The sequence below is a fragment of the Phyllostomus discolor genome, chromosome 8 (assembly GCF_004126475.2).
Source record: "Phyllostomus discolor isolate MPI-MPIP mPhyDis1 chromosome 8, mPhyDis1.pri.v3, whole genome shotgun sequence".
Classification (NCBI taxonomy): Eukaryota; Metazoa; Chordata; class Mammalia; order Chiroptera; family Phyllostomidae; genus Phyllostomus; species Phyllostomus discolor.
The window spans coordinates 36937648-36964587 of NC_040910.2; the positions used below are offsets into that span (position 1 = coordinate 36937648).

General features: G+C 49.2%; 1 protein-coding gene across 3 annotated transcripts in view; it reads right to left on the reverse strand.

Annotated features, from left to right (window-relative positions):
* Positions 1-26940, reverse strand: part of POLRMT (RNA polymerase mitochondrial) — a 45754-nt gene that overhangs the window by 18400 nt on the left and 414 nt on the right. For all 3 annotated transcript variants that reach the window (XR_004904640.1, XM_036032084.1, XM_028520108.2), the window contains exons 2-15: positions 26584-26682; positions 23186-23814; positions 6402-6532; positions 6019-6211; positions 4443-4592; positions 3996-4160; positions 3701-3871; positions 3195-3419; positions 2136-2924; positions 1579-1701; positions 1118-1240; positions 656-835; positions 256-342; positions 66-179 (exon numbers count right to left, since the gene is read on the reverse strand). Coding sequence is in view for 2 of the 3 variants with exons in the window: in XM_036032084.1 (XP_035887977.1) it covers positions 66-179; positions 256-342; positions 656-835; positions 1118-1240; positions 1579-1701; positions 2136-2924; positions 3195-3419; positions 3701-3871; positions 3996-4160; positions 4443-4592; positions 6019-6211; positions 6402-6532; positions 23186-23814; positions 26584-26682 (3179 nt within the window). In the remaining variant the exon portion in view is untranslated. The remainder of the gene's footprint in view (positions 1-65; positions 180-255; positions 343-655; positions 836-1117; positions 1241-1578; positions 1702-2135; positions 2925-3194; positions 3420-3700; positions 3872-3995; positions 4161-4442; positions 4593-6018; positions 6212-6401; positions 6533-23185; positions 23815-26583; positions 26683-26940) is intronic.

The following is a 26940-nucleotide window of genomic DNA, read 5'->3' on the forward strand; positions in this document are numbered from 1 at the left end:
AGGGTTACGGGGCTTGAGGCCTGCCCTGGCACTGGGGTAGGGGTGGGCATGGAGGCAGCACATACCAACACCTTGGAGTCTCGGTGGTAGGGCTGGATGATGGGGATGCCCAGGGGTGTGACCCACTCCACAGCCAAGCCGGTGTGAGCAATGAGCCGGGCGCTCTCTGCCAGCCAGTGCTGCAGGGATGGGGACAGGCTTAGTGTGGGGGCTAGTCAGGGAAGCCACGCTAGGGGAGAGCAGAGGAGTACATACCTGGATGGCCCGGGTGCCCGAGAACATCTCCTGAAGGCTATTGAACACCTGGCGTACAAGGTAGTGAGAGGCCTGCCACACAAACTCCTGGGGGTGGGCAGGGCACAGAAATGGCAGTGTAAGCTGGGAGGGGAGGGGCAGCCCACTCCATGCCCACCCCACAGCCCAGGGTCAGGTGACCTCACAGGACTGTCCTAGATTCCTGAAGTCCCCACCCCCATTTTTCAGGTGGAGAAACTGAGGCCCAGAGGCCTGAGAAGATAGCTAGCTCCTATGGGCCCCTCCCTATGCCCTACCCACACCCCATAGGGAAACAAGCCCCTCCCTCAGAGCTGTCAGCTGCCTAGCAGCCGCCTGTTCAGGGGAAGCAGCAAGTGGGATTTGGGGTGAAACTGCCCACCTGGGGGAAGTTGCTGATCTCCCGGAGGCGCTTCTCAATCTGCAGGCGGCCCCCGTAGCGGGTGACCCCATACACCACAGTCATCACGGTCTGCTTGACCACCTTGCGACTGATGAAGCCCTCCAGCACCTGGGCCACCTGCACACCCTGCTCAGCGTCCTGCCTGCGGAACACTTCCACCTGGGCAGACACCGATGGTCAGTGAGCCCGCAGACCTCTGCCTGCCTCCCTGTCTGGCTCCACCCACCCCACCCAGTAGTTCCTCCATGAGGCACCTCCTCCATTGACCTCACAACCCCCCCTTCTGACACCTCCTCTGGGAAGCCTACCCTGACTGCCCAGTCACATCACATATGACAGGCAAAGCCAAGGCCATGGGGTTGGCAATACATAGGTAGTCACAGGACAGAGACCCCAGGTAGGCTCTGGGGATGCTAACAGGCTGAAGGGCATGGTGCTTACCTGTGCAGCTACACTGCTGTACACGTCCTGCGGCAGGTCTGAGGGCGTCAGGTTGACAGAGGCAGCCCCCACGCTGTCACGGCCCAGAGCAGCGTAGTGTTGCAGGCCGTTACAAGAGCCATCCTGGGCCAAGGAGGAGGTGGTGAGGGGTCTGGGCAGGACTGGCAGGGTTTCCCCCGGCCATGAGCCACAGCTCTGTCCTTCGCCAGCACTCTGCTCATATCACCAGCTTGCTGGACCCCGATGCTTAGGGACAGGTGTCATTACCCCGCCACAAAAAGGAAACTGAGGCACATGAGGCAAGGAATGTGCCTGCATGAGACCACAGTACAAGGCCCAGACCCACTGGGGCTGGCCCGCACACAGGGACACCAGCTAGACTCCCACACGGTCCTGTGGAACCTCAAACCAGAGACACCTTCAGAGAGACCCACTCCACCTCAGGTTCCCCACTAGCTCACCTGGTGAACAGGGAAATGGGAGACGTAGGCAGTGGGGTCAGGGGCACGCACAGCCTGAGCAATCTCCATGCAGCAGGCCAGGGCTTGCCAGGGCTCGTCTGCCTCCATCCACCATTTCTGGCCCTGCAGGAGGGCAGTGTGTGGGTGAGGCTGGGCTGGGGTCAGTGGGACCGAGCTTCCTGGGCGTGGATAAGAGCTGAGCTGGCCCAGGTAATGTGAGGACACAGGGAGGCTGGGATAGAGCCCCTGGGGCAGTAGGGTGAGGACAGGAATGGTGGACCAGAGTGGGACACAGGGCCCAGCCATGGGACAGGGACGGAATTAGGGTTACCCTGGAGTGGGAGGTGGCAGGGCTGCTGATGGACTGGGGCAGGGAAAAGGCCAAAAACAAAGTTTGTCCTGAGGGAAAACTAGGGGGTGCAGGGGTTACTGATTTTGGCCTGGAGGCAGGGACACCTAGAGGGTGTCCCAGGTGGGTGCTGAGGTGGCCAGAGCCAGAGTGGAGACCAGGCTGGGAGAGACAGAGCGAGCGGGAGCAAGGCCCTGGCCGCCCCTACCATCATGGGTTGGTCGGCTGAGTCCAGGATCTTCTCCATCATCTCGTCAGCAAAGGCCAGGCGTGCCTGCAGCGACTCATGCTTTTTGAGCCCAGTGAGGTTGACCAAGTGGATCTTGAGCCAGTCGAGACCATGGGGGCCAAGTGGTCGACCATGGGCAAACTCCAGCAAGGCCCGTGCTAGATCACTGCCCAAATGGTTGAAGTGGGGCGGGCAGGGGTAGGTGCGTCCTCGGAAGTCCATGTTGTGAGGCAACCAGAAGACACGATGCCGCAGGTGCTGGGCCAATGAGAGGCGGTAAAGTGCATCGGTCCGCAGACTGTGCATCTCCCTTGCAACCTTCAGGCAGCGGGCCAGCTGCCGCCGTAGCTCAGCCTTGCGCTCTGGTGAGGCTCCGGCTGGCAGGCGGTTCTCAGGTGGGCGGGGTGCCTCGGAGGCGGGGGCTGGCACGCCCAGACGGGGGCAGCCCTTCTCATTGAACAGGGTCAGCACCAGGTCCAGCACGCGTCCATTGACACGCCAGGCGCAGTTGCCCAGCTGGGTTAGGGCGTCCAGGGCACCATGCAGGTTGGTGGGAGGGCAGCTCTCCAGCAGGCGTTGGTGCTGCATGGTGCCCTCCACAGAGCGCATCAACTTGGTGGGGCTCAGTAGGAAGGCACCTGAGTGTGGCGAAGTCCAGGGCAGTGGTGGGCACAGCATGGGTACTTCGGCCGCCTCAAAAGTCATCGTGCGCTCGGCTGCAGTTTCCAGCAGCTGTATAAAGGCTGGATGTGGCTTCAGGATCCCAATCTGGGGGTGGGACGGGCAGATAACCAGTCAGGGGATCGACTGCCCCAAAGGCAAATAGCAGGCAGAGGGCCCCGAGGTCCCATCAGAAGCCCTTATCCTGAGACCAGGTCATGACCCCCACAGGATTTCACAGTACCCCACCATGGCTCAGCAGTGCCCATACCACGCCAAGCCCCAGCCTCATCTCAAACACTCAGACTCCAAGTGCCTTCTACTGCTGGGAGCCGGGAGGGGTCTCTAGGCCCAGAAGCCAGTTCTATGGCAACTCACCTGGCGGAAGCTCCGGAAGGAGTACACGTGGTAGAGCACAGGGATGAGGTTGTGGGTGCCCTGGTGCTGGGCCAGGTGGCCAGGCATCTTCACCGTCTGCACCAGCACCTCAGCCAGCTGTTTGCCCAGCTGCACCACCACAGCCAAGGGCCAGGGCTGCTCGTGGGGGGCCTCAGGTGCCCCCAGTGCTTCCCAGTACTGCCGTGGCAGATGCGACACCACCATCTTTGGGGAGCATCATAGGTCAGGGAACCGGGGTCTGGTTGCAGAGCTGTACTCTCCTCCCAGCCGCCCCCACAGGCGGAAAGTTACAGATGAGGAAATAGGCTATGGGGGTGGGGGCAAATCCAACTGCCCCAGGGCTGGAGGGAGGGGACTAGGGATGGGACTTCCTCTGAGGGTCTTGGTTTCTCCACCTGAAAACCCACCTAAGCTCCCTAGCCCCGAGGGACCCCCAGATCCCAGGCCTGAGAGCAGCTCCCCATTCCACCCCTTCCAGACCTTACCCGTGTGTCAGATGCCAGAAGACGCAGGTACTTGAAATAGCGCCGCTGCAGTGCCTGTACCTCATCGCTGAGCTGCTTCTTCTGCACCACATGCCGGCTGAAGATGCGCAGGCCCAGCTGTTGCGCCAGGGAGAGAAGCGACTCTCCCTGCAGGGGCAGCACCTGCAAGGTCTGGGGGTGGTGCCATGAGCCCCTTGCCCTGCCAGTGCCCACACTCTATCCATCCCCCACCTAACCCCTATCTCCCAACTGTGCAACCCAGGCCCGGCCCTGTCCCCACATGTCCACTGCCCACCTGCAGCAGCAGCTGTGCTAACTCCTCCTCGCTGAGTAGGCACAGGTAGGGGAAGATGGAGGGGCGGCCCTCACGAGCGGCATGGGCCTCGCTGGCCTTGGTCTGTCGCAGCGCCAGGCACAGCTCTGTCTCCCATGAGGTACGTAGCTTCTTCAGTGTCTTTCGCTGTGGTGGTGGGGTACAGACACTGGGTCACCCACGGTGTTCCATGGGCACAGTGCTCACAGGCTCCCAAGAGGAGTCTACCAGGAGATGGTGCCAAGGTGAACCAAGTGGCTGCTGAGCACTCTTCTCCAACAGTGGGAGGGCACCCAGTGACCCCGCTCAGTGAAAAGAAAGGACAGCCAAGGGGTAGTAAGAAGGGGCTGCGGCCCAGCAGGCGGCACGCTCAGACCAGGGGGTGCCCAGTTCAGCTGAGCGGGAACCTGAGCACGACAGGCCCCTTACCGCTTGCATGACCTCCCTGGTCAGCGGCGGGGCCTTCTCCACAGAGTCCACCGTGACAGTGGTGGCCATCTCCATGCTGAGCTGCTCCTGGAACAGGCTCTTCAGCGTCTTCAGAGGCAGGTGCTGCCTTGGGTAGGATTCGGGGTGGCTCTGCCGATGGGGACAGGCAGGTGGTGAGGCCCTGGGTGTCTGCCCTCAAGACCTGTGTCCCTGGGAAGCAAAACTGGTCCACACCGGAGGTGGAGAAGCGCAGCTGCCCACCCCGTGCCGCCCAGGACTCCCGCCCCCACAGAGTCACATGCGTTTCTCCAAGTGCCCTGAAAATCATCCGTGTTGCACACCACAGGATAAAGGCTAGTACAGAACACCGTGTAAAATAGCTATGCTGGTTTAAAGACAAAAAGCTCTGTATTTGCTTGGCCTCCCTGGGCCGGGCGCTAGATAGCCCAGAAAGGCAGTTCAAGTCCTTGGACACCAAGTTTTTCTTTTAAACTTGGAACTGCATGAATGTGTGACCCATCACAAAACAAAGAAATTAAAAAAGCAAAACCCAATACTCTGAAAATGAAAAACATAGGTCCACACAAACTTTTGTATGTGCACACCCACGGCAGCATGATTCCCAGCAGCCAAAAAGTGGACAGAAGCCAAGTGCCCGAATGGATAAGCACAATGTGTCCATCCGCACACGAGAATACAGGATGAGACGGGACAAAAGTAGGTTTAGAGCTGTGAGTGCACAAAACAGTTTTTATTTTTGTATTACTAATTAATTACTACATTATTTTCCATATGCGCAACTGCAAACCTACTTTTGCCCCACCCTGTATTCCTCAGCCAGGAAAAGGAGCGAAGCGCTGACACTCACTACTACGCGGAGGGACCTCGAACACACAGTGCTCAGAGAGAGGAGCCAGACACAGAAGGCCACAGAGTGTGGTCCCGTGTATGTGAAATGCCCAGAACAGGCAAATCCACAGAGACAGGAAATGGGTTAGTGTTTGCCAGGGGCTGCGATTTATATTTGGGGTGACTTAATTTCTGGAATTAGAAGTAAACCTACTAAGGAATACTGAATTATACTTTGAAAGGTAGGCTGTATGGTTGGTCGATTATATCCCAATAAAAACAAAAACCCAAGGCATCTGGGTGGCTGCCCACTCTCAGCGTTGCCCTCTGTTCAGGAAAGCAGTGCTGGGGTCTTTCCCCACCTGCCACCCCCTGCTGGGGCAGTTGTACCTGGCTCTGCTACCACTCCTGTGCTCAGCTTATAGCTGAGTCTCGAGTAGGACAGTGATCGCTGTGGTGCCCGGCATGCGTGTGGCAGGCTTCTCCTTCTGGCAGCACCTTTCAGCTTTAACCCTTAGGGTCGAGGTGCTGCTGGGGACCAGCAGCTTGCCAGCACTGAGTTGTTCAACCTCCGAGGAGCAGGGAGAGAGTCCCTGAGATGCAGATGGCTCAGCAAGGAGAAAAAGGGCTAAAGCTCCTGGTATCCCATGGAGACGGGATGACTCTGGCTCACCCTGCATGTGACGGAACCACACCTACAGGTACTAGCCCACAGGCTAGAACTCACCTTGTCATAGACATCCCTGAGCAGCGGGGAGGTGTTGACCTGGGGTGAGGGTGGGGACGGTGGTGGAGGTCTGAAGGTGGGCTCAGCCCTGCGCACAGCCTTCAGGAGTGCAGCCTTGTCTCCCCTGCACAGTGACAAGCTTGTGAAAAGTTCCTGCACCTGCAGCCCATCCTGGGCCATCTGTTTCAGACACCTGTGGGGGACACACGGTGGGTGGTGAATCCCCGACTCCCAGAGTCACTGCTGACCATCTTCGAGGTCTCATGACCAGGAGGCTATCAAGTCCTGCAGGGAGTCCTGGCCCGCAGCGCAGGCCAAGCCAGCCTCCCAGACCCAACACGTTGCTATGTTCCTGGTAGGACCACCCCCCGACACCTGCTCACCTTTGGATGGTGCTGGCATCCTGGTTCAGCCGCCCCATACACTGCAGGGCGGCCGCATAGGACAGTAGGTCTGGAGCGAGGCCAGCATCTTTCATCATGAAGAACACATAAACCAGCTCTTTGTAGGAGCCCTGGGGACACCAAGCCAGGGTTAAGGTCTGGGGGTGGCCCAGCCTACTGCAATCCCCATTCCCCACCCAAGACCCTCTCTGCAGTCACGGCATCCGGCCGGAAAGTGCTGCTAGTCAGGAGCGGTAAATTAGCAGGCAGACAGCCCCCTGACGTTCCTGTGTGCCGTGGAAATGCCGGCATGGTGGTAACACCATGGCTGTGTCACACAGGAACCCTAGGTGCCAGGGTGGGAAGGGGTGTTAACAGTTTCTGGTTTTGTGGACATGAACATGCGCGATTTCAGGACAGCTAAAAAGGGACCCCTTTCCAGGTCACTAAGCTCCAAGAGGTTGCTCAGGTTCTGCTATCTTTTCAGAGGACCCACTTTCAGGTTTTGTTGGTTTCCTGCTGTTTCTCTTCTCTGTCATGGCACGGCCCCTGGACCTGTTCTGGGTTTAGTTTGTTTCTTTCACCTAGTTTCCCAAGGCGGCAGTCATGTTGCTGGTTGGAGGTGGCTGCCGCCATCCCCCCAAACATGGCTCTCCTGCACCTGTGACCGGCAGTCCGATTCCACAGTCACGAGACACACACAGTCATTTAGTTTAAATTTCAATGAAATGTTCAGTTATTCAAGTGATCAGTGACTACACAGGCTGATATAGAAGAGAAACATTTCCGGAGGGGCCCAGGGTCTGGGGGTATGGAACTCGTGCCCTCCCACCCAGACTCAAATACGCACGTGCAGAGCAGACACCAGTTACTACTGCCACACAGCTGAGGGCTGAGTGAACGGCTTCCAACAACAAACAAGAGAAAGAGATGAGCAGAGAAGGCTGGGATCTCGGGAGCCCTTTGGGTGGCGGAGGCCCAAGCACCACTGCTCACATCCCCTCCAGCTCCCTAAGGCCACGGGGACCACTGCAGTGCTTCCCAGTTACACCGCCCAGAGCCTTCCACCTCTGAGCAAAGGCACAACAGGACATCACCACACCCACCTGGCCCCCGCCCCACCACTGTCCCCCGCAACACCTGCTGACTTCCCGGAACCACCCAGCACATGAGGCTTCCGTATCAGGTCGCTTTTTCATGACTAGGGGAGAGAGCTATTTTCTCTAATTCATGTAAACAAATATACAAAGTCAAACAAAATGAACAGAGAGACTCTCTCTCAAATGAAGAAACAAGGTAAATCTTCAGGGAAAGAAACCCTAAGGAAACAGAGATAAGTACTTTGATAAAAAAAAATGTAAAGAAATGGTCAGAAGGATGCTCACCAAAGCTGAGCAGAACAGAGGAACTTAGGGAGAACTTCAACACAGAGAAAGTGCGGCGGAACCTCGGTTCTCAAAGTTAATTCATTCCAGAAGGCTGTTCGAGAAGTAATTTGTCTGAAAACCAAATCATTTTTCCCCAGATATCAACATGAAAGGTTCGTCAGGTCACAAACCAAAGTTTTGTCCAACAACTGAGACATTTTTTCAGTAAACAACTTGGTCAAGAACCGAACTGTTCAAAATGCGACATGTTCAAGAACCGAGGTTTGACTGTATAAGAAAAGCAGGCAAACCTGAAGAACACAACACCAAAATGAAAAACACAGTAGGAGGAATCAACAGCACACCAACAAAGAAGAACAGATCAGCAACCTGAAAGATGAACCAGCTGAAATCAACCCATCACAACAGCAGAAAGAAAAAAGTATAGTCTATGGGAATTCTGGAAAAACATCAAGCACTCAAACATTCTCATTACAGAGATCCCAGAAGGAGAAGACAGAAAGGAACAGAAACTTTACTTAAAGAAATAATGGCTGAGAACTTTACTAACCTGGGAAAGGAAACAGACAGTCAAGTCCCGGAAGCAGAGTTCTCAACAAGAGGAACCCAAAGAGACCCACGCCAGGATGTATTGCAGTTAAAATGGCAAAAGTTCAACATAAAGAGACAACCTTGAAGAAAGTACCAGGCGCACAGTGAGTTCCACATAAAGTTCCACAAGGCTGTCAGCTGATTTCTCAGCAGCAGTGTTACTGGTCAGAAAGGAGAGGCAGGACATTTTTCAAGTGCTGAGAGAAAGGAACCCACAGCCTAGAACAATTTACACAGCAAGGTTATGTTTTAAACATGTGGGACAGATAACTAAAGGTGTTCATGACCCTTAAACCATGTTACAAGAAATGTTAAATGGTCTGCTTTAAGCAGAGAAGAAAAGGTCATAACAAAAATAAGAAAATATGAATAAAGAAAAAAACTCACAAGTACAGCCAAATAAATATTTAATAAATACAGCAAATCAAACATTTAAAAATCTACTACAAAGTTCAAAAAAAAGTATCAAACTCAAAATATAATAAGTAGGTAGATACACCACACAAAAAGATCTACAACATGATATTAAAAACATACAGAGTGTGTGGGGGGAGTAGAAATGTCCTTACAGAATGTACTCAAACTTAAATGCCTACCAGCTTCAAAGAGACTGCTAGAGATACAGAATGACATTCACAGACCTCATGGTAACCACAAACCAAAACCCACAAAAAATATATAAAGAATAAATAGAGAAAGGAACCCAAACAAAACACTAAACAAAGCCAGCAAACCACAGGGAAGAAGAAAACAACAAAGAACTAGAGAAAACCTCTCGATAATTGCATGCAATATAAATAGATTAAATGCTCTAATAAAAAGATATAGGGAGGCTGAATGGACCTCTCTATATGCTGCTTACAAGAGACTCACTTCAAATTAAAAGACACTTAAGGACTAAAAGTGAAAGGATGAAAAAAAATATTCCATGTGAATAAAAACAAAAAGAAAGCTGGAGTAGCAATATTCCTATAAGACAAATAGACTTTAAAACAAAAAATGTAAAAGGAGACACTACATAATTATAAAAAGGTCAATCCAAGAAGAGGATATAACTACCATAAATACTGGCCCTGTGGCTGGGTGCTTGGCTGGTCAGAGCATCACCCCCATAGGCCAGAGGTTGTAGGTTCGATCTCTGGTCAAGGAACATAGAAGCAACCAATGAAAATGTATAAATAAGTGGAAAACAAATGATGTTTCTCTCCCTGTGTCTTCCACTCTCTCTAAAAACATCAATAAATTTTTTTAAAAAGTTTAATTGTAAATATTTACACATAAAACACAGGGGCACCTAAACATATAAAGCAATTTTAAATGGACATAAAGGGAGAAATCTACAGTAACACGATAGTAGGGAATTTTAATACCACACCTGCATCAATGAAAAATCATCCAGAAAGAAAATTAACAGGGAATATTGGTCTTAAGTGTCACATTAGATGAGCTAGACTTAAAAGACATTTGTATTTCATTTCCTCCAAAAACTGCAGAATACATTTTTTCAAGTGCACATAGAACATTCTCCAGGATAGAGCACACATTATGTCACAAGATAGAAAAAAATTATGTCAATAAACTTAATAAAATTAAAATCATATCAAAAACCTTTTCCAATCATAATGGCATGAAACTAAGAAACTAAAGAAAGAAAACTGGAAAAAACACAAGTACGTGGAGACTAAACACATACTAAACAACCAAAGGATTAAGAGGAACTCAAACAAGAAATCAACAAACTTGAGATAAATGAAAATAAAAATACAACTTTACAAAGTTTATGGGATGCAGCAAAAGCAAATTCTTTTTAAAAAGAAGATCTTATTTATTTATTTTTAGAGAGAGGAAGGGAGGGAGAAGGAGAGAAACATCAATGTGTGGTTGCCTCTCAAGCGCCCCCTACTGGGACCTGGCCTACAACCCAGTTATGTGCCCTAAGAATCTAACTGGCAACCCTTTGGTTTGCAGGCTGGAGCTCAATCCACTGAGCCACATTGGCCAGGGCCTAAAAGCAATTCTAAGAGCGAGTTTTATAGCTATATAGGTCAACCTCAAGAAACAAGAAAAATCCCAAATAAATAATCTAACTCTACACCTAAAGCAACTAGAAAAAGCACAAACAAAACCCAAAGTAAACAGAAGGAGGGGGATAGCTAAGACCAGACCAGAAATAAACAAAATAGAAAATGACAAATCTTTGGCCAAACTCATCAAGAAAAAAAAGAGAGCCCAAACAAATAAAATCATAAATGAAAGAAGTTACAACTGATACCACATAAATACAAAGAATCATTAAAGAATACTACGAACCATTATATGCCAACAAATTCAACAATCTGCAAGAAACAGAAAATTTTTTAGAAGTAACATAAGCTTCCAAGAGCCAGAAAGAAATACAAAATCTAAAGGGAACAATTACTAGCAATGAGACTGAAGCAGTAATCAAAAAACTCCCAACAAATAAAATTCCAGGACCAGATGACTTATCAGGTAAATTTTATCAAACATTCAAAGAAGAATAAACACCTATCCTTCTTAAACTATATCAAAAAATTAAAGAGGAGGGAAGGCTTCCAAACTCATCTTATTGAGTCATTATCAAAACCAGACAAAAACACTACAAAATAAGAAAATTACAGACCAAAAAAAAAGAAAAAGAAAAAGAAAATTACAGACCAATATCCTTGATGAACACAGATGTAAAAATTCTCAACAAAATATTAGCAAACCAAATTGAACAATACATTAAAAGGATCACACACCTCGGACTTCCGGCAAGATGGAGGAATAGGTGGATGCACCGTGCCTCCTCGCACAACCAAGATTAGAAAACCAATAATTTACAACAATAATTTACTATCAGAATAACACCCAGATCCGGCAGAGGATTTATCTGAATGGAAGTCGGGCAGCCAAGAAGTTGAAGTAGACGGTTCATCCGGACTGGTAGGAGAAGACGAGCCGGCCGGCGCGGGGCTGGCGCGGGTCGGCGGCGCGGAGGTCGGGGGAAGGTTTGGCGCGAAATCGGTGCGACAGCCATCTGGCGCACAAGAACGCAGCGGTGATCCCTGAGTACGCAAGCTGCGGCTGGCAGACCCAGAGGGGCAGCGATTGTGGACCAGGGCAGAACTTGCGACCCAGAAGCCCAGACAAGGGTCTGAGTCCAGGGGAACGGAACTACCGCCATTGTTTTCTCCCGCCCCGCTCCCGCCCCGCCCCCACATATAACGTCACAATCTAGCGACCGGGGTGCCCAGCCCCGGTGAGCACCTAAGGCTCCGCCCCCCACCATAACAAGAGCGACCAGACCGGAAAAAAAAAAAAGGAGAGACAGCGGGGGGGGGGGGGGGGGAACAAAACAAAACAAAAAAACAACTATGTTTTCAACAGAGCAGATCAGTCCCCCAGGACTCATCCTTTTGAGTGACCAAGAACTAGCCAATCTATCAGATGCGCAGTTCAAAACACTGGTGATCAGAAAGCTCACGGAACTGGTTGATTTTGGACGAAATTTAGATGAAAGAATGCAGATTACCATAAAACAGATGCAGGAAGACACGCGGAGGAGAGCCAATAGTGAAAGGAAGGAATATGAGTCTCAAAACAATACAGTGGACCAGAAGGAAGATAGAATCAACCAAGCAGGAAAGCATGATGAAATAAGAATTCAAAAAATTGAGGAAAAGATTAAGGGCATCCAAGACACCTTTAAATGTTCCAATATCCGAATTATAGGGGTACCAGAATCGGAAGGGGAAAAGCAACAGATTGAGCACGTATTTGAACAAATAATAAAGGAGAACTTCCCCAATCTGGCAAAGGGAACAGTCTTCCAAGAAATCCAAGAAGCTCAGAGAGCCCCAAAGAAGTTGGACCCAAGAAGAAACACACCAAGGCACATCATCATTACATTAGCCAAGGTAAAACGAAGGAGAGAATCCTAGAAGCAGCAAGAGGTAAGGGGACAGTCACCTACAAAGGAGTTCCCATCAGACTGTCAGCTGATTTCTCCAAAGAGACCTTACAGGCAAGAAGGGGCTGGAAAGAAATATTCCAAGTCATGAAAGACAAGGACCTACATCCCAGATTGCTCTATCCAGCAAAGCTTTCATTTAGAATGGAAGGGCAGATAAAGTGCTTCTCAGATAAGGTCAAGTTAAAGGAGTTCATCATCACCAAGCCCTTATTTTATGAAATGCTAAAGGGACTTATCTAAGAAAAGAAGATAAAGAAAAGACATGTATAGTAAAAGGACAGCAAACTCACAAATATTAACAACCACACCTAAAGCAAAACCAAAAGAAACTAAGTAAACAACTAGAACAAGAACAGAACCACAGAAATGGAGGGCACATGGAGGCTGAGCAGCAGGGGGGTGGGAGGAGGAGAGAGGGGGAAAAGGTATAGAGAATAAGTAGCATAGAATGTAGGTTGAAAATAGATAGGGGGAGGGCAAGAATAGTACGGGAAATGTAGAAACTAAAGAACTCATAAGTATGACACATGGACATGAACTAAAGGGGGAAATGTGGGTGGGAGGGGGGTACAGGGTGGAGGGGAGAGAAGGGGGGAAATGGGACAACTGTAATAGCATAATCAATAAAATATATTTAAAAAAAAAAAAAAAAAAAAGGATCACACACCACAACCAAGTGGAATTTATCCCAGGGACTAAGGATGGTTCAATACCCATAAATCGATCAATGTGATACATTAATAAAGTATACCATATGTTCACCTTAATGGATACAGAAAATGTATTCGAAAAAACTCAATCCTTTTATGATAAGAACTCCAAATAAAACATGTATGCAGGTGCCCTGGCTGGTGTGACTCAGTGGATTGAGTGCTGGCCTGAGAACCAAGAGGTCACTGGTTTAATTCCCAGTCAGGGCACATGCCTGAGCTGAGGGCCAGGTCCCCAGTTGGAGGTGTGAGAGAGGCAACCAATTGACGTATTTCTCACATATAAATGTTTCTCTCCCTTTCTCCCTTCCTTCCCCTCTCTCTAAAAAATGAAATATTTAAAAACTGTATGAAGGAAAGCACCTCAACGTGATAAAGGCCATATATGACAAACCCACAGCTAATATCATGCTCAGTGGTGAAAAGCTGAAAGCTCTTCCTCTGAGACCAGGAACAAGGCAAGGATGCCCACTCTCACCACTCTTATTCAACACAGGATTGGAGTCCTAGCCACAGCAATCAAGCAAGAGAAAGAAATAAGTTGGGAACAAAGAAGTAAAATGCATTACTTGCATATGACATGATACTATATAGAGAGAACCCTAAAGAGTCCACTTGAAGGAACTATTAGAACTGATAAATGAATTCAGTAAAGATAAAGGATATAGAATCAATATACAGAAATCTGTTGCTTCTTATACACCAATAAGGAACGATTAGAAGAAATTAATAAAACAATTCCATTACAACTGCTTCATTACTTAGGAATAAATTTAACCAGAGAAAAAAGACTTGTATCCAGAAATCTATAAGACACTAAAGAAAATAAAAATAAATGGAAGAATATACATTGCTCATGGATTGGAAGGATTAATAGTGTTAAAAACATCTTTACTAAAGCAATATACAGATTCAGTGCAATCCCTAACAAAATACTATGCCATTCTTCTAAGAATTAGAACTCATCTTAAAATTTACGTGAAACCACAAAACACCCCCAAAGAGCCAAAGAAATTTTGAAAAAGGACCAAGTGCGAGGTATCACACTCCTGACATCAAACTGTATCATGGACTGTGAAGAGACTGTTCCAAGAGTGACTGCTGCCTACCCCTGAGCTAGATCCAGCTAGATTCTAGCTGAAGAGATTGCTTCCCATAATCCCCCCGAGACTGTCTGATCCCCACATGCTGGGGGGTGGTCTGTGTGTTGTGTGAGTGTGGAAATGCACCGAGGATGCCATCTGGCCTCATGCATTTGTTTCCCAGACATGCTGGTTGCCAGGGTACCTGTGCCCTGCCCTGGGCAAGGAAGGACATAAGGCACGTCCCCCGTAGCTAGAGAGGTCACACCCATGGTACTCCATCCATCCTACCCTGTCCTATATAACCCCTTCGCACCTGCCACATGGCGTAGAGGAAATCTTGCCACCACCCAAGATGCACCTCACATGTAAGTTCCCTTAATAGACTGAAGTGGCACCCTGTTTCTTGGGTCTTAATCTGCCCTCCGTGCATGGAGGTAGATTTCCAGTCTCAGTGCTTTTCCCTGGGTCTGTGTGTACTGACAATTGGTGAACTACCCAGGAGACAGAAGAAATGGGGTTTGGAAAGGAAGCATCCCAGCAGGAAATCCCAGGCTGGCCGTACGGAGGGGAGGTCGGTATGCCAGATACCATGTGAGTATGGGGATGCTCCAAAGACGCATTACACACCAGCATGGAAGGGACACACAGGGCCACAGTTGGGGGCCGGCCCCTCTTACGAGTGGTGCAGCTGGCCACTGACACCTAAATGGGGGTAGAAGCCAGGGGTACAAAACTAGAGGAAGAACTGAAACTATGAAAGGACGTCAGACTGTCTACAACTCTGTTAGCATTGAGACTGGCTGATAAGAGGTAGGGAACACGGCAACTGCTGGAAATCCTGGCTTGTCACTTTGTCAAACTGGGAGAGCACAAAGGCTCCCACAGCCTAAGGTCCAAGCACTTGTGACTAGGCCAGGGTTGGGCCAAATTTCAGCAAAAGACCAAGTATTCTCAACTGGCTCATACAGCTGGGGGACTCGGAGACATGGCATTTCTGTGACCCGGCAGGAAGCAGAGAAGAGGAGGAGCATCACTGCACACTATGAGTGGCCGCACAGTTGCTTGAGCAAGTCACAGCACCCACTCCCTTGTAGACTGATTCACCCTGCCCTGCAAGATGGCCCGGCCAGACAAGGAACGCCATCCTGGGCAAGGGTGATCCTGGGAGCCAACAGAAGTAGAGCAGATCCTTAGAATGCCAGTCAAGTGCCAGGTGGTCTATACCAAGGTGTTTCAGGGGCCTGACCGCGCCACTTCCACAGCAGGAACGGAAACCGATTTTGCAGACATGCACATGGTACCAAGCACATGGTACGGGACGCTCGTCGGGTAGTGGGATGCAGCATCTGCGACATGAGGTGATCAATCTGCAGGTCTTGGGGAAACTGTGCAGTCTTACGACAGGGTCTGAGCTGTGAGGAAGGTGCGAAACTCAGAGAAAGAAAAGGAGAGAAGGTCCTTTGAACAGGATCCACTTGTTTATGGAAGCCGGGCAGGCTCTGCGTCTGTATGTTTATGTGTCTACATATGTATTGTATTTGTGTGATATTTTCTACCTCCAGATGGTATTGCTAACTTGTAAAAACAACAACAACAACAACAACAAAAACCCAACTCTCTTTAACAACAAACAAGCACTTGTAAGAATTGGCTACTCCAAAATTCTCAGAAATATAGTTTCAAGTAAGAAAAAAAGACTGAAATATTAATTACTAGACATAGGTTCACCTACTTTTGTTCCTTCTTAGAAAGGAAGGAAATTTCTAGCCCTGGCTGGTGTGCCTCAGTGGATAGAGCACTGGCCTGTGAACCAAAGGGTCACTGGTTCGAATCCCAGTCAGGGCACATGCCTGAGTTGCAGGCCAGATCTCCTGTTTGGGGTGTGTGAGAGGCAACCACACACTGATGTTTTTCTTCCTCTCTTTCTCCCTCCCTTTCCCTCTAAAAATAAATAAGTACAATATTTTTTTAAAGAAGAAACCTTTATTTCTAATGACAGCGAAGGGTTAAGAAATCTAATTAAGATGAAAAGAAGTTAGTATATATGTTTTGGGTAATAGGTATAAGGTATGGAAGTACATTTTTGAGAGAATAAAGGAAGTGGTTTATCCTAAAATAAAGTTGGTTATTTCTGAATGAATAAGAGACAAACTATAAGGGAAAAAAGTTATAGAAGGTTTGTGGAGGAAGGAAACTTTGGAAAGAAATTTTAATGTGTAATCAAGCTAGCTAAGATTGGAATGAATTTAATTCAGTACATGAATTTAAATATCAAATCAAAAGTAAGCTGATCAAAAATTACAGAGTTTAGTTCTCCCTCTGAGTGCTAAAAGTCTACTGTACTATTGGTGTGATTCAGGTAACATTATGTAAAAAATTTTCTGCCAAAATGCAAAAACTATGATTTACCAAAATAATTCTCTGTGTTTTATGTTGTCTTCATCAGGTCCTCAATTACTTAAGATATATGAACCCTAATAGTAAGAGCTAAGTTTTACTAACAATTCAGTTTATTTGGGAAACATTGTCAAATAAAAAATAACATTAAACCTTCTTTGTGTTGTATTTGTATGAGTGTAAGTTTTAAGTGTTCCAGAAATTATGTGAAACTCCTGGAAACCCGAGCTATCCTGGCATAAAATGTCCGTCATCCAAAGCGAGGCGCACGTCACAGGACTGCACTAGCGCATCCGACGGTGGCACACGTGGACGAAGCCCACTACGCTTCAGCAAAGACGGCCGCTCACTGCCAGACTTTTGCCGCCCTGGTGTCTCTGCCCGTCTGAGGGCAGAAGTCTGCTCCTCGGTCAGAGAAACTGAGATGGGTCACCAGTGGCTGTAAATTGGACGAATAATCAGGACTATGAAAAAACACAAGACGGCCGCTTGGTTCCCTCCAGGCTCCCTGGCAAGCCCTGTTTTTCTGAGTCTGCTTTCCCTCATGCACTGCAGTGCCTTTAAGCTGGACTTTATTCAGGTGCCACTCACATCCCCAAGTCGAGGCTGACGCCTTCACAGTATGACAGACTGTTACAAAATGTCTCCCACCTGGGGTATTCTTTCAAGTGCGATCCTTCAAGACTACTTACCGAGCCCCACCATACCATGGAATGGTGGCTCAGGACGGGTCCCTGTTCTGCCTCCTGATCCCTGTGAAATAGACTCAGTGCCTCGATGACCTCACATTAACCTGTGAGGATCTGCCTCTGCTACAGAGAATCTGCAGACTTGACTGCATCACCTACAACAAAGGACGAGCAGTGAATCTGCGGAGTACTAAGGGACCAGCAGCACAGTTTCTGGCGGTGATGTGGTTAGGGAAGACCTATGTTGTCCCCAAGGCTACCACAGAGAAAGCACAAGCCTACCCCACACCAAAAAAAAACGTCAAATGTAAAAAGTTCTTATGGGAATCTGGCGTCCTGGTGAACACTCGTATCCCATTTAGCACAAGTCCTTGTCCCAGTTCAGAAGCGGCACACCGGTATATGGGACCAGGGAGCTGAACAACAGGCGTTGTTCCCTCTGAGAAACAAAAACCCTGGTCAAATATATTAAAGCTCCTGAACTCTCCTTGGCAGGACTGCCGTTTGAGTTAGATGTCTCAGTAACCCCAGAAGGCCTAGGTGGGACTTTGCAGCAGAAACGGCAAAGGGACAGAGTGTCCCTTGTTTTTTGGTCCCAACTATAGAAGGGGCAGAAATCAGATACATCCAGAGAGAACAGCCAGTTACAGTAAGAACTTCCCTCCCCATCAAGGGGTGAACAGACATGCTCTGCCGACTGGCCTCTGCAGGGCTAGACTCCTACGCCAACAAAGGTTGCGTGCTCACCTACTGCAGAGGCCTGCTACCCTCCAAGTGCCCCCGCTCCAATCGTGCTGGCCCCTGCAACCCACAAAGAAGGTACAGGGGAGATTCCAGCTAGCACTTGGTATACCAATGGCTCAACCTGGAGCAATCTATCTACCTGAGTGGCCACCACATTCAGCCATCCACTGACTGTATCTGGATGGAAAAGGGAACAAATCACTGTAGCCATGGGGTGAGTTAAGAACAGACTGGCTGGTAATCACATATGAACCTTGACCACTGACCCTGTGTGCTGACAGCTGGGCTGTTCTGACTCTCTGGCTTGGACAATGGGAGGTGGAGGGGTAGACGACGGTAAACAAACCTTGATGGGGACAGAGATGTGGAACGGCACCTGGGCTCACTTGCAGAAGCCTGAGGCAGGTCTCACTGTCCTCCATGTCCCTGCCCACAGGTGTCTACAGCTCCAGGTAACCAGAAAGCAGATGCCTTGGCAAAAATGTGCACTTCAGCCCTGACTGGTGTGGCTCAATGCACTGGGCTTCATCCCACAGACTAAAAGGTTACCAGTTCAATTCCCAGTCAGGGCACATGCCTGGGTTGCAGCCCAGGTCCCCGGTTGGGAACAAGAAGCAACTGATTGATGTTTCTTTCAAACACTGATGTTTCTCTCCCTTTCTTTCTCCCTCCCTTTCCCTCTCTCTAAAAAGAAATAAATAAAATCTTTAAAACATAAACATGCGCTACAGCAACCGACCCATCAGTGGGCACTACAGATTGGGGTCATCAGAACAGCGGCCTCTGCGGTGCCAGGGTAGGATGGCGCACAACTAATGGGGTAGGGCTGCCTTTAAAATACAGCGAGCCGGCAACGCAGCTATGTCCAGTCCTGTGTGCTCTAGACAATGCCCTAGACAACTGCCACGGAGACCCAGGGCCATTTGCCAAAGCTCCCAGTTGGTGTGGGACTGCAAATGGACTACACAGGACACCCGCCCCTGAGTGAGGCCCCAGCTCTGCCCTGCTGTGCGTCAGCACCACCTCTGGTTTCACTCAGGCACGATCACAAGGGGACCAGAAAAGCTGCGCACTATGTCTGGGTGCTCTCACAGAATAGCGACTGGGGGAGTGCGGGTCATGTTTTAGGGTACGCCAGTACAAGAATGGGCAAAAATACCCCCCAAAAAACAAAAAAACACCCCATGGTACTGAATAGACAGTCCACATCCCATAAAACCCACAGGCAGCTCCCATGGAATGAATGGGAAAATGGAGCCTTAAAGCAAGAGATAAAATTATTAACTGAAAAACCTACCTTGGCTGGGTGGATAAAGGTGCTTTCCCAGGCATTAATACATTTAAATGACCAGCCCATGGGGCCCTTTGCTCCACAAGCCAGGCTCGGAACGCTGACTGAGGCACCCAAAACGGAGAAGGTGTGGAAAACAAAGGACTGAGCAACAGTTCCGATGCTTGCCATAGACCAGCCCTACCGTCCCTGAAACATGGGGCTGCTTACTGGAATCTGCAAAGGGACAACCCACCAGGGTGGGCTGCTTGGTTACTTCTTACCCCTGGGTGGGGGTGAACGGCTCAGTCTCCAGTGGGACCCTGTCACCCCACTGCAGTCGGGACCTGCAGAGACACACTGCACGTGCGCTGGTGCCTGGGCTGTTGGAAAGGGGAGAGGGCAGGGTCCACGCCTGGCACATTCGCCCTCCTATTCGCCTCACGCCAGAGAGCACCACTTCCCCCGCCGGCACAGGGTCCCAAGGCCATGGCTACGTTGATATCAAAGGATCAGGCTGTAAGTGCCGTTCTCATAGAAGGCCTACAAATCCAAGTCCCCACTAAACATCTGTCTTTCTGAACTTGGACTTCTACTGTCCCTGTAGTGTCCAGTTAGAGGGGGCACCTGTGCCATCATCCAAACTGAGTGTTATATTTTCTATGGCAGATGACTCTAATACCTCTTTTGTTAGCAGGTGTGAAAACTTAAGGAAGTGCCCTGAGTGGTCTAACTCCAAGACTTGGCGAGTTGTTAACACACAGACCTGGGCCCCAGGAGGCACAGTAGAAAAGTCGGTGCTAATGCTCTGTCTTTGTTCGTGCACTAGTCTATACTGTTGCTGTAGGCTGCGGCTCCAGTATGGTCAACTGGGGACTAAACTGGCTGCCTCCCGGCTGATGAAGCCCTCGCCGACCTCTCCGGGCACCTTGCAGGACAGTGAAAGAGACAACCACGAGGGACGGACCACAGAGGAGACACTGTTCCTGATAGGACCACTGCCAGATGCAGCTAGACCTGCAGAACAGGGATGGCTTCCCCTGACCTCCCCTCCAGGAACTGTCCACCCCCTCCCCTGTGCACCAGAGGTGCTGGTCCCTGGGACAGGCCCTGGCCCCACCCTGGACAAGGATGGAAGGCCTTTTCCCTTCATCTGGAAGGGTTGCATCCCAGTAACCCACTACCCTGCCCTGTCCTGTGTAATCTCTTAGTGCCTGTTGCGTGGTGCAGAGAACCTTCATGTCGTATCACTGCTGCCCAAGATGCACCTCGCACGCACGTTCCCTTGATAAACTCAATCACCAGATTGAAGCGGAAACCTCTTTCTTGAGTCTTCACCTGCCAGGGGGTGGGGCTAGATTTTCAGTCTCCAGGCTTTTCCCTGCAGCCGTGTATTCTGACATGAAGCTACAATAATGAAAACAGCATGGTACTGGCATAAAAACAGACACATATATCAGTGCAACAGAACAGAGAACCCAGAAATAAAACCCACTCCTATATGGTCAGTCAGTCAATGACAAAGGAAACAAGAATATACAATGGGGTAAAGACAGTCTATTCAATGAATGGTGTTGAGAAAACTGGACGGATACAAGCAGAAGAATGAAATTGGGCCACTTTCTTAAACCACACACACAGAAATAAACTAAAAATGGATAAAGACTTAAATGTAAGACCCAAAACCACAAACTCCTGAAAAAAAAACACAGGCAGTAAACTCTCTGACATCACTCTTAGCAACATCTTTTTGGACATGTCTCTTTGGACAAGGGAACAAAGGAAAAAAACGAATGAGGCTACATCAAACTAAAAAGTTTTTGCACAGCGAAGGACACCATCAACAGAACAAAGGATGACCTACTGAATGGGAGAACACATTCACCAACGACACACCCAGTAAGGGGTTAATATCCAAAGTATATAAGGAACTCATATAACTTAACACCAAAAAACAAATGATCCAATTACAAATTTGGCAGCAGACCCGAAGAGACATTTCTCCAAAGAGGACACTCAGATGGCCGACAGGCATGAAAAGATGCTCCATGTCACTAACCATCAAGGAAATGCAAATTAAAACCACAACGAGATCTCTCCTCATACCTGCCAGAATGGCTACCATCAATAAATCCACAAACAAGTACTCACGAGGATGTGGAGAAAAAAGAACCTTCATGCACCGTTGATAGGACTGCAAACTGGTGCAGCCACTATGAAAAATAGTATGGCGGTTCCTGAAGAAACTAAAAATAGAACTACCGTATGACCCAGCAATCTAATTTCTGTGTATTTACCTGAAGAAATCCAAGAGACTACCAGAAAACACATACGCACCCCACATTCAGAGTGGCACTACTTACAACAGCCAAGACACGAAAGCAACCCAACTGTCTGTCAGCAGGCGACTGGACAAAGATGCGGTGCGCACATACGGTGGCATGTTACTTGGCGATAAAAAGAATGAATTCTTACCATTTGCAACAACATGCATGGAAGCAGAGGATATTACGCTAAGTGAAATAAGACGCACACAGACAAATACTGTATGATCTCACTTACATGTGGAATATAAAGAACAGAACAACTGCATACACAAAAGAGAAACAGATCCATAGATAGAGAATAAGGTGATAGTTGCCAAAGGGAAGAGAGGAGAAAGGACAGGAATAAAAAATATAAAATATAAAACGTGAAAAAAAACCCACTTCCAGTGCTGCAGGCATTTCTATTAGATTGAGCTAGCCTAGAATAAGCATGTCTATCCCACTTCTCAAAAACGTTTTTTCAGCAGCATCACCGCCCATGTGAAAACACACAGTTTTACATCCCATGAACCTTCCTGGCCCTTCCCTACACACACATGGAGCTGGGAGTCCTGGGTTCAGTTCCTCGATCCTCCCAAGAAGCCGGCAGGCTCCCCACTTTACAGACACAAAAACTGGGGCTCACAGGGAAGGGAATGGCATGAGCACCAAGCCCCACTCTACAAAGGCCAGCCACCCAGAAACACTGCTTAGGGAGCCAAAGGAGCCATGTGGCCCCGGGCTATAAGACACGTCCTGCGGCCACAGGGCTCTTTGCTGGGGATTCTAGAGCCTGGTGGACTCGGACAGGAGGACAACCCCTTCATTTCCACTCCCTCAAGGAACTGCATACAACTCCCACAATGACGGACTCGAGACACCTGGGGGGATGTTGGGCATCTCCACATCACGTCATGGTGACGCAGACGGCAGTCACAAGGGTCAGTCAAGTGCATCGACGTCTCCACCACAGATGTCTTCACAGGTGGGTATGTGTATCTGTGCGAAACTGGCTCCCTTACCCTTAAGCAGTAAGTTTTTCCTGTGGTTCCTTGACTTAGGGCTGCATGTAAAGAACACGCTCCCAAACACCCAGAATAAAAGAAGAACTCACAGGGGAACTGGAAGATAGTCAAAGAAGAAAAGGAAAAAACACAGCACCCAGAGGGAAGACCATGGCTGTGACCACTTGTGTTAAAAAAGAAGGGTCTCGTGAAAATCACCTGAACCTAGGAAACTAAAAGAAAAGGAGCAAACTGAACCCAAACCATGGAAGTCATTACCTGGTGAGGGTCTGCAGGCTGCCCTAAATGCCGAAAGTGCCCTTGAACCACACAGGTTCAGAAGCCCTGGCCCAGCAGACTGGAAGGAAATGCACTAAAACATAAGCAGGATTTCCTCCTCCTTTTTCAGTCATGTTCAAAATTTCTTTTGAGGGCCACATAAGATTCATATCCCTCAAAGCTAAAAGAATTATTAAAACAGTAAAACAAGGCACTTTGTATCTAAAAGACAAGGGTTGGAATCTAAGCACTGCCAGGCAAGTCCCGCCCTCAAGCCTCACCTCCACCTATGACAGCTGGCGATCCCTTTCTCCCTGGCCCCCCCAGCCCCCCCACCCCACTCACCTTGCGAGCCCAGCCAAGCAGGACGGTGTTGAACATGGGCAGGGTGAGCATCCGCCGCTGCCGGGACCTGCTGTGCCGCATGACCAGCACATGGTGGGCGAGGGGCAGCTGGTCCACGAGCACACAGCACTCCAAAAAGGCCAGGAGCCTTTGCTGCTGGCCCTCTCGCCGCATCCTGGAAACCCTGTCCGATGGGCCATGCTCCTCCTTGCAGCTCAGCCTCCTCGGCGCCTCCTGCAGCAGACGAGCCAGCTGCTCCTTCCAGGGACTCCTGGGGGTGCTGTGCTCCCAACGCTGTAGGCGGTCTGCCAGCTGCTCACTCAGCAGTTGGGGCTCCACACGCAGCTGCTGCTTGCGAGCCTGCCGCTCGGCCCGCTGCCGCAGCTTCATCTCCAGCTGCTGCAGCTTCATCTCCACCTGCGGCTTGCGCTCTTGCATCTTGATCTTCTCCTTGTCCAACTTCTGCGCCCAGCGGCCACTGAGCTCCAGGGCGGTGCCCTCATCACCTGCCTGTATCTTCTTGGGTGGCTGGGAGCCACCAGCCCCTGGGAGTTGAGCCACATCCACCCGCTTTGCCGTCACCTCTGACACATGGTCAGCCTGCAGCTGCCGCACCCTGGCCTCAAGCACTGTGGAGAGGCAAAGGGCAAAATATCAGGGGAATTGGTTCAAATCCTAATCTCTCCAGACATCCTGCCAGCAGGGAGGTAGGAGGCAACTAGTCTCACCTGCTCTTGAGGCCTCACTTCTATATATTCACTGACAATTCCCGCATGTCCCTGGACTTCTCATCACATGCACCCCACTCCTCCACTTGGTACTTACCCGCCCCATCCCCTTCACACTCAACATCCCATACAAGCTCCCTGTATCCCTTCCTTGTCTGCCACCACAGCTCTGTCTTCCAGGTACTCTGCCCACAACCCCAGGGCTGCCTACACTGCTCTCCCTCCACATCCACTCTGTTGGCATGTCCCCAGGGCTCTGTCATCAAAATCTACACACGTGCCCCCATGGCCTTCCACTGCCCCCACTACTCACTTTGCTCCTGACATAATGGGCCTTTGCACATGCTGCTCTCATTGACTGGAAGACTCTCACCGAGGATTCCCAGCCCAGCCCTGCTCTGCCCTTCCTGAGCACTACCAGCAGCTCTGTTCTCCGCAGTTCTGCTCCCACAGTTGCCAGGACAATGAACTAGTGAACATGGAACCACTACTCCTGGGGAAACACAGGGCTCCTGCAAGCCTCCAGTCACATTTCTGCCAACTAATCAGCACATAATCTTGTTTTATGTGTCTTTCTGTTTAAGAGCCCTTACATATCAGGCCTGTATAATAGACACACCTCCCTTTTCTTCCTTTTCCTTACTTCTTACAAATAATATGAGAGGTCAACCATTCACTATGTTATTGTTTCCCCTTTCCCCTTAATTTCTGTCTGGGAAAATAACTGGACACTGGACATCATGTTTAAACACTTCACAGGTCAAAACGTGCAACTACTTACATACATAGTCAGGTTTAATACCTGACAATGTCAGCCCCAGCGAAGGTACCAGATTTGGAAGAATACTTTTCCTTGAGCAGGTATTACAATGAGTTAGAAACTTATCCAACCCTAGCTGGTGTGGCTCAGTGGATTGAGCACCGGCCTGTGAACCAAAGGGTCGCCAGTTTGATCCCCAGTCAGGGCATGTGCCTGGGTTGCAGGCCAGGTCCCTGGTAGAGGATGTGCAAGAAGCAACCATACACTGATGTTTCTCTCCCTCTCTTTCTCCCTCCCTTCCCTTCTGTCTAAAAAAAAATAAACAAACAGAATCTTTAAAAAGAAACTTAGCCAAAACCTTAGAGGAAATTGCTGGTGCTACCACCAAAAAAATAGCCAACAAGGAAAAATCTTTAAGTTCCCTTGCACAAGTTATACTGGACAACAGAATTGCTTTTGACCATATCCTAGCTTAGCAAGATGGTGTTTGCTCTATCAGTACTTCCTGTTGTACCTGGATAAAACACCTCTGTTAAAACAAATATCAAACTAGATAAAACCCAGGCACGAGCCAAATGAGTACAAACAGTGCCCATTGACACCTCATGGTTCCCTAACATCTTCAGTGGACTGCCCTCAGGTATCACCCCTAGTTCAGATCCATTCTTCACACTGGACTTATCATTGCATTACAAAGTTTTTGCTGTTACAAATCACTGTTTTGCACAGCTCCATGTTATAAAGCCATCACTTTGATAATGGTTGTTCAATGTTTTGAAATGATCACAAATGCCTATGAGACTTCTTATGAGAAATCTCAAAAAACTACAGACGTTTGTCCTTACAGAAATGTGGTGGCAAACATTCCTCTGTCCTCGAAATCTTGTTGCTCAAATGTGGCCTGAGGCTCCTAAAAAACCACCTTCCCTTCTACACGGGACATGACATACCAGGAAAGAGCCTTCCTGGTGACGAGGAATTGACAATGGCATGCCATATCCCAAATGAGCCCCCTGACAATGGAGGACCAACAATGGTTTGAATAACTAATCAGTGCTGCTTTTCAGTGGTTGGTCAGCAGTGCTTTCAAGGAGAGATCTTGAACAAAAGGGGAAAATGTCAAAAGAAATTAATAAATGGAGCCACTTTAAAATGGGGCTGAAGCTGCCATCCCAGAGGAACTGCCTTGCACATCTCAGCCTCAAACCTCAGAATGTTAAAACAGGGCAAGATGACCTTTGGACTGACCCAAAGAACTGTTTGCAAATATAACAGGAAAGCAGATATTATGACTACTGGGCTGATAGCTATCAGACTGAAAATTAAAAACACTGTGCAGGATTAGTGTCACTACATTATGTTATCTGCACCAACAGCAATGCCTTCCTTCCACGGATATAACTGTTCCTCTTCCCCTTCTCCCAAGTACCCTTTACCTCTGTCTCCTAATTGGAACGCTGGGTTTCTGCCTGAATAAATGACTTCCAAAAAGCTATTCTTATTGGTCTCAAATAAATACTTGATTGCCTCTCACTTTGAAGTTAACAACCCCAATAGGCACCCAATCTCAGAAAGCCCAGGCAGGGCAACATGCATCAGTTCAGGGTTCTAACCCCAACTGTGCAGGTGCAGCCGTGTGGGGCCTTGGGCCAGTCTCTCTGGCCACAATATTGGGCCTCAACTGTCCCCAAAAGTGGAAGCATCTGGTGGGTTTGGGAAAGGAAGGAATTACAAGTCGTCACTGCTTCACCATCACGACGAGGTGGGACCCCATTAGTTAGAGAGCTTTCCAGAATGACATCCCTTTTTATGGAGTCACTGTGAGGAACCAGGGAGGTGACCCCTAGCGGAGAGCCCAAGGAGGGGACAGTGAGAAAGGGGCTTCAGGCCTCAAGACTGAAGCAGCTCACCCTCCAGCAGCTCTGCATGGCCCCAATCCCTCCGGCGGTCTTGTTCACAAGGTCTGGCAGATGAGTTCCTTCTGCAGCCCCATATGCCAACCAGGACCCCTGTGGGAGAGAAGGAGAGGTTGAAGGGGGTCGGGCGCCTGTGTGTGAGTCAGAGTGGGGGGTGGGTCACATGGACAGATACTGCAGGATCCAGAAGCAAAGAAATCCTAAATTATCAGCGGAGACTGTCAGTGTTCACAGGTCTCAGACTGGAAAAAAAACAAAGGATCAAAGTTGAAGGGGACCCCACACACTACGAAAACTGAGGTGAAGGATCAAGGATAAAATGTTCCTCGAACTAAAGGTACTGAGAGTTCA